The sequence below is a fragment of the Channa argus genome, chromosome 8 (genome assembly GCF_033026475.1).
Source record: "Channa argus isolate prfri chromosome 8, Channa argus male v1.0, whole genome shotgun sequence".
Classification (NCBI taxonomy): Eukaryota; Metazoa; Chordata; class Actinopteri; order Anabantiformes; family Channidae; genus Channa; species Channa argus.
In genome coordinates, this window is record NC_090204.1 from 1,855,881 (window position 1) to 1,864,112 (window position 8,232).

The 8,232-nt window shown below is 39.6% G+C and overlaps 1 protein-coding gene across 3 annotated transcripts in view; it reads right to left on the reverse strand.

Moving 5' to 3' along the window:
* The window catches only part of LOC137131831 (pre-B-cell leukemia transcription factor 1-like), a 55,893-nt gene extending 49,854 nt beyond the window's left edge, over positions 1-6,039 (reverse strand). For 2 of the 3 annotated variants that reach the window (XM_067513630.1, XM_067513629.1), the window contains exons 1-2: positions 5,282-6,037; positions 4,339-4,412 (exon numbers count right to left, since the gene is read on the reverse strand). In XM_067513630.1, coding sequence (XP_067369731.1) covers positions 4,339-4,412; positions 5,282-5,469 — 262 coding nt within the window. In that variant the 5' untranslated portion in view covers positions 5,470-6,037. Of the gene's footprint in view, positions 1-4,338; positions 4,413-5,281 lie in introns of all 3 variants that reach the window. The other variant, XM_067513631.1, reaches the window with a different exon arrangement.
* Between the last annotated feature and the right edge of the window lie 2,193 nt (positions 6,040-8,232).

Consider the following 8,232-nt stretch of genomic DNA (forward strand, 5'->3'; position numbering starts at 1 on the left):
CGTGTGATGTTTCACTAGTTTCTTGCACTTTACAGACCAAATGACAAACCAGGAAATACGGAAAATAATGGTGAGGTAACAAATTGTCAGTTGCAGATATTTTCAATACTTTATTGAGTTCATCATTTTCATTAACTCGTTTCGAAACATTTGAAAAATCAATTGTGTTTGTAAAAATCGAACATTAATGGTTTTGGGACGGTTTCTGGGAAAAAGCAATGAATTGATTAAGTCAAAAAATAAAAGTCTGATTTATAGATGATAAAAATGTCTTTAGTTGCAGCTCTAGATCCAAAAACATTCCAGAACCAAGCTAACAGTATTCTGAAAAGAGGAAAAAAGAAGAAAATCCTGGCTGGAGCTAGAGGATCTTTGGCACCTGTGCTACATAAATAACTTCAAAATTATTAAACTCTTTTCATAAGTGTTTGCAACTCATCCATCAATTCACCTTTTATGTTTAATGGAATAATTGTTTCAGCACCACACCAGATTGCATTGTGTTCAGACAGTGACGTGCACGGCCGAGCTGCGTTTAGCTTCTGTAACACAAACAGGCAGATGTCAAGCATTTAAATGGACTGACAAGTCTTTGTATTGTAGGCTTCCATGCACCTTCCCTAATCAAACCTCTGGTTCATTTCATCCTGCCAAACTGCTCAACTGCCCTCTGCAAAACACCCCATTTTCACAAAAAAAAAAAAAAAAACATTACATCACTGGACTACTCATTTTTAAATATAGAGGATCCCCTAGGCTTGAAACTTTACACTACACAAACACAGGCCACAAGTAAGTTGCTTTTTTTTTTGGTGGAGATTGAGAGGAAAAAAAAAATTAAACAGCGAGTGAGAGCAGCACAGTTACTGAGCAGCTCAGTCAAGGAGTGGTTTTGTTTGACACTGCTGGAGATTTATGGCGTTGGTGAAGTGTTCACAGAGGTCAAGGCATCTCGTTTTCCAAATCAGTTTGTCAAGCATTTGCTTATCTAAAGAGGCCTTTCATCGATCATACACAACAGTGATGGTAAAGACCCAGACAAAAACAGTCCACCTTTGTAGATCAGCAACACCCATAAACTAATACGAAAACTAACAACCCTTTTCACTATGTTATTTTATTTCTACCTTTACCAGCTTGTTAAGGTTAGTGTTGGGTTTCACAGCTGAAATGCAGCAGATTCAAATTGTTACCAATTTGCTACCAGCCAAACTAACACAGACAAAAAGCTGCCGATTTTACCTTTGCTCCACATTCTGGACACACACAGCACCATAATTATTATGTTTTAAATATTACATGCTTTGTCTCCTCTTAGGAATGTTTGATGACACACACACACACACACACACACGAAATGCAGCATTCCTTTAAAATGAAAAAGACATATGCCTGGAATGAAACCGGCAAAGACAATGGCTGATGTCAAAAAAATAAAAAAAAATAAAATAAAAAAAGGTTTAAATAAAATGCTCCTTCTTCCTCTTTTCTCCTGGGTGTAGCCACACTATTGTGCTTGTTTATACTGCACAATATTCCTGTTGGCCATCCCTCACTTCATCCCAGTAAAAATACACAGAGTGGGTCAGAAGTTCAGGCCCTAGATCAACACTGGCATTGTGTCCTGCAGGTGCTGTCAAGCCGCCTGACAGCCAGCCATGGAAAATACACACAAGCAAACGGCAGCTCTGTGGATTGGCACTGTCTCTGCACTCACATGGCGCCGGGGACAATGTTACAGTGGCTCATCTGCAGCTTTGAGTCGTCATTAAAGCGGACGGACTTCGCACACTGAGATATTTTAAGGTGGAACTGGGGACAGTTTGGCTGCCGGTAGAAAAACGAGGAGACAAAGTTTTACAGGTTGGTTGCCCCAGTTTCGCTACTGAAATGATGATGACACAAAAGAAAAACTAAGCTTTTTGTGAAAGTAGATTACAGCTGTGTTGGCCATAAGCTGTAAAAGATGTATAATTAGGTGTAAGGCGTTTCAAACAATATTCACTTATTCTTTTATTGTCAACCTCCTGTCAAAGCCTTAATGTAAGTATAGAGAAAGGAAACCTGAAAGCCGACTGACTTCTTTCACTAATACAGCGCCAACTTCAAACCTGCAATTATTATGATAATTTCCAACATTAGAAATGTAAAATGGCCACTTACTTTGCCTTACAATGACAAACACAACTATCACTTTTATAAATAAATAAAAAAAATAAGGTGAAAATTACACAACGATAAATGACTCATAAAAATGTGATGCCTGTCATCAGCTACTTAAGTTCTGTGGTTTGATTCAATTTCAACAGGAGATATTTCACTAATGGAAGCAACAGGCTGCAGCATTTACTAAAAACACTTTTGTCATTTAATTACATTTTTTTTTGGACAGAACTGCCATTTTGCAAGGAGAAATAAGCAAAGTGTTTTCCTAAAAGGTCCAAATCTTGAATGGGATTCATACTGCCCTGAGCTCTCAGTGGGAGTCAAATATTATTTCAATTAAAAACTAACCATCAACCCAACCAACGTGTGCTGTTTTTGATGGCAAACCTGACAAAGCACAAACAAAATATGAATTTCACATCATTTTTGCTATCTTAGTGAAAATGACTTGGAATGTAGAACTGGATCTTTTTTAACACTCGTGGTTTTATTTACACGGTCGCTGACAGCACTGATGAAGTGTTGATACTGATGAAGTTGAAGAAGTGTTTGAAGTATAATTACTGTGAGTTGAAGTGATCATGCTGATCTGTAAGCTATGGTAACAAGCGTTAGAGTGTATACCTGCTTAATCGGAATATGGATATACAAATATGCCCCATACTTGTTTTACCAGCTTAGCTGAACTAAGAGAAACTCTATAAATAGTAGAAGTGAAAAGTTTCTCTTTACAACTTGCAACAAAGCAAAGTGGATGAATTGGAAGTGTGCAAAAACAAGACAAGAAGCAGATCTCATGTGTAAAGCTCCACAAGCTGCACCTTGTATTTCCAGGTTGCCAGCTGAAAGAGAAAGAAATGGGCGTACAGGCAGGAAGAGGTCCAAGTTACTTTGTACTCTCAGCAGAGCCGAACTTTGGATGAACTCCGAGAAGCGCCAGGGAGTAAAACACTATGCATAACTGTGTCACTCCTCCTCCAAAAAAAAAAAAAAACCTACCAAGACAACAAAATAGAAGAGCAGAGCCAGCAGGCTTCAAAAGGCCCCCTGCTCTCTCCTGAGGCGGTGGCCGATTCAAGATAAACTGCCGAGCTTGGGGGTAGCCAGTGAGGTGAGCTTCAATGAAAACATCCATGAAAGCACCAGGCTGATGGTGGTGATCACGCACACACAAGCACACACTCACACACACTCACGCACACGAAAATTCATTTAAACAGTCATTGTCACCGCAAAGGTCAAGTATGAGCAAGTGCAGCTTTTGGAGACAATGAAAACAGTATCTTCTTCATCTTCCATCCATTCCATTTGATTTCATGCACTAATGAGTGTAAAGCACACAGGGAAAACTACCTCTCACAGCAAACTAGCATGCACTGGCAGCAGTGCTGGTATTTGAAGAGTCCTATAGGCGGAAAAGAAGCGATCCACACTATCACATTTAAGTGCACTGAATTCTATCGTGTGCCAATTTCAAAAATGTCACTGGGAAAATCATTTGAAAACATGACTTACGCCCCCTATGTTACATTATTTCACTCCTAGCAATTATACTGCTGACACGCTCTCTCACAACTGCGTTAATAGAGAGACACAATACAGAATAGAAAGAGACGTATTCACTAGACTTGACAGTTAACTCACATGGGGAAGACATCAACGTGCTTGTGACAATTCTGCTCAATACCCTCCATTATTCTACAATGGCATAAAAAAAAAAAAAAGCTCATTCATGTTTTGACACAATAATTGATAACGTAACTGTCCACAGTTCCTATTGCGAACTAGTTAAAATGCACAGACTTTTAGGCTACAAGAGGAAACACGTGTCTTGCACACGTCAGTGAAATTTATATGGCGAATTGTGTTGTGACTGAAACTCCAACGCCAGGTTCTCCAATGTGAATTTGAGTGAGTGTGAATAGCAAATTAGCCTTTCATGATAAAATAGCCCACACAGAGCTGCTACTGTGCTCTGTGGATTCCTTTTTTTTGGGGGGGGGGGGGGGGGGAGCTACATGTTTCATTAGAGTGAAAAATACTGAGAGCAGTACTGTATCCAGTTAACCTGGTTAAAAGGAGACTGAGGAGCATTTCTCCCAGAAAGTAGAAACACAGCAGCAGCAGTGCAGCATTTGGTGTTTGGCTTGTGACAAATTCATACGGACTCACCTGTTTTTTCTTTGATTTCACACAAGACGTTGAAAAGGGCTGGCTTCATTCTGTGACAGTTCAGAGCGTGTTTCCTGCAACAGAAAAAAAAAAAAAAGGGGTTTCATAAGCAAACCACGGAAACAGATATTATACTTAAAACTCATACGACAAGGCTGCTTGTAATTTTTACATAAATGCTACAGTGCTACTCCAAACACGAATGCAACACAACTGTTTGGAAACAGATAAATGACATCAGGAAATGCACACAGACTCCAGCTTCATTAATGAAATATATCTGAATTTACGTTTAAATAAAGATAACTAATTTTATTTAGCTGTGCCTACACTTGTGATTAAACTCATATAATTCAAATAGAAAAATGTCTTTTCTGACTGATGATGTCTTCAAAACAAAACACATTTGTCCACTGACTTGCAGCTTCCCTAAATTGAATGTGGACTACACCAGAATAATGTCACAAAGTTGCATTGGTCCATAAACAAACTGGAAGAAATTCAAAATACTGACCTTTGACCAATTATATTTGTCGTTTTCTAAATAAACCCACCAGCTTCTGCATGTTTGTGTTAATTTAAAAACAAAATGCATCTTGAATGTATTAAAATGTGTTTGAAAAACACTGTCTGTGGACAACTTGACCTGTTCTCAGTCATAAAATTCATTCACGTCTTGTCTTTACGGAGCGCGGCTGTTGACTTATTTGAACAAACTAGTGCTTTGAAGACAAGCCATCGTTCTTTGCCATCCACGTCTGTTTTGCACAATGCAACACAATGCTCATATATTAATAGTTCCATCTACACTGGAGGGTTTTCGAATTTCGTTTTTTTTATTTTTTTATTTTTAAGATTGTCTTGTTTTTAATCCAGTTTGCCGCCGCCGCGGCCGCCTCCCCCTGACAGCGGAAGAAGAGGCTCACTCGGCGCACATATTTACCTGGCTTGGGCTTCATCCAGACTTTGGTCCGTGATGGTCATAATTTGCTGTAAAATGTCTCCAATGTCCTGTTTCCTCCCGTCGCCGTCCGTGCCGCCGCTGCCTTCCTGCATATGCTGCGGCAGGCCGGGGTGCCCTGCCATGCCTACCCCCGTGTGAGAGTGCATCAACCTCGTCTGCTCGTCCATATCGTCTCGCTTCTATCTAATTCTCAGTGGCGCTCTCGCAGCTGAAATCCTCCAAAAAGACATACAAGGGGGAGAAAAACGCGCAGGGAAAAAAAAAATAAAAAAAAAATCCCAGTGGTGCTTTAATGTTTGCGCTGCGCACCCGTTTTGTCCTCGCAGGAGCTTTTTTTTTTTTTTTTTTTTTGGCTGTTTTTTTTTTTTTTAATTTGTTTTTTTATTTTTTTTTTCCTGGAGCTCGCCGAACAGAGAGGGGGGGTACCAGCGGGGAAAGTGGTGAAACGAGCCCTCCCGCTCTGTGGCTGTGTCTCTCTCAGCTGGTCGGAGCTGAATGTGAAATCTGATCTGAACTGCTGCTGCCTTCACTGGAGCAGGGTGTGCGTAAAACCAAAAAGCGATAGGCTGCTACTTTCTACTACTACCATGAACTAGGACACGTTTTCTTGTGATGCGGCGATCCAGAACGCCCTCTTCCCGCCAAATTAGCCCCCCCCCCAAAAAAAAAGTGGCTGTGAGCAATAAGAAGTGTGGATTAATTTCACTCACTCCATCCTCTCGCTTTTGTCATGTACAGCACAGGCTGGGCCAAGCAGCACAGTACGAAAGTCAGACTCCGCCTCCGCGCCATCATTGGGAATATAAGACCATTTAGCCCCACCTTGAGGTGCCTCTCATGAAACGTCGATCATTGGGCTGTAGAGGTTGGGATGCAGGGGGGAGAAGCTGGGAGGACGGTGTGGACCGGCAACAGGCAGAGGCGGACTTTACCATTAAGCAAAGTAGGCAACTGCCTGGGGGCCCCAACTTGAGGGGGCCCCCACAAACAAAAATGTACGATGATGTTTTGATAGAGAACACATTAAAAACTGTTCTTACTGATAGACCTTTATAGCCTACATGGGAATAACCAACAAAATGTTGTGTATTTATCGCCTACACCGACACACAACAGCCACGAATTCCAGGAAAATGTTTGAAAACTGGCTTTTTTTTTCTTTTTTTTTTAAATCCGATGAGCTGAGGAGGTCTGACTTCCTGCTGCACAGACAACATAAACTGTAACAGCTTCACTTATTGTGTTGGTTATCTAACATTCTCTACTGTGATCAATGAAAATTATACACTTTCAACAGTGTCTGAATAATAATTTTCATTTTTTCATTCTCCTGACATGTTCAATGACAATATCAGTAACAAATAAATTGCATTTTCTACTTCTTTTTCTTTTTTTAGGAGCCATTCCAAATTCTGAGAATTGAATGCTTTTAATCTAGAGGAGGAGCAACAGTAAATGTTTGGTTAGATTTGAAACTTGACTTAACAGAGACACCAAGTGAGGGACATTTTATTCACTTAGCCCTTCAAAAACTCTCTTCCTTCATATAGTTAAGTCTCAAATTAACATTATCAGATGTCAGTAGCTATTCACGCCAAATTGTGACCAAGCATTTTGCAACCTTCAAGTGAATAAAGTAGGTGACTGTGGGAAACATTTGTCACACTGACGGATCATAGATCAATAGATTATGATTATCTCAGCATGGCTTGGTAGCTGTCAAACGCCTTCTAGTGAGGTGGCAGGTCAAACCACTCCACCACCATGCTGCCTGTTTACATATTATTGGGTCAGATTTTTCGGTTTCCCCATCAAGAATTGGCTCATTTTACTAAAGTGGCAATTTTATTGCACAATGCTTCTTTTGGTGGTGTGGTTGATAATCATTTAGACACCAGCAACAATTGTTATATGAATATGGACAGCAGAAACTAGTTAAACAAGAAAATGACTGGATTGCATATTATCAGACAAGCGCTTGAATTGTGTAAGCAAGTCATAATTGGTAAGTAACCAAAATTGTCCTACAAATGTAGAATAATTAGTGCAATGTTTCCCTCTAAAATGAAGCAAAACAGAAATATAGTATATAGTAAGTAGTACAGAAAGAAAAAGTTACATTTGTAACTAAAAGTAGCTGAGCTTTTTTTTTAAAGGTGCTTTTTTGATTTTGTCAATTCATGACTGAGTGAACAACGAGGAAAAGGCTGCAATGAGGTTTTATTTCACTTCCTGGAAGGAGTTAACACAACTCCTGTGTTAACACAACCTAACTCAACACTGCCACTGCCCTAACAATTGAGAAATTTTGTGTGTGTGTGTGTGTTATACCTGCACTGTTGTTAGCTTTTGTTTAAATAAATTGTTTGAGATGAAGAGATGGGATGCTTCTTAATTTAAATCCACTAATCCATCCAATAATTTATCCCTCTTCTCTGCGACGGAAGATGTCATTGTCACACAACAGAAATAGCCTTTTAAATGGGAATAAAAGCATGTGAAAGAACCTGAGTGGAGGGGAGTGGGACACATTTGCTTTACATTTCTCTAGAAGATCATATTAAAGGGAAACTTTATTGATATTTAACTTGCTTCTTTTGGTTAAAGTTTAAGTCGTACATGTACTGTAACTGAATGCCATGACAGTATCCTGTGACTCCCCATATTAAATTATCTCTCTACTTCTACCACGTCACTTGGAGGAACCTTCGGTTCAGATTACGTTTTTCTTGCTGCTCACAGTTTGGAGGTTGTAATCATGGTCAACCAGCTTTTGAGCTCTGAACTCCTAATGATGAAAAAAAAGTGATGTCTTCTGGAGGAGTTTTTCAGCTAGAAGTAGAGAATTACTTCAATATAGGGTAGTAAGAGGGAAGTTTAAAAACATTAATGTACATTTACACCCTAAAGTAAAGCCATAGAAAGCAAGT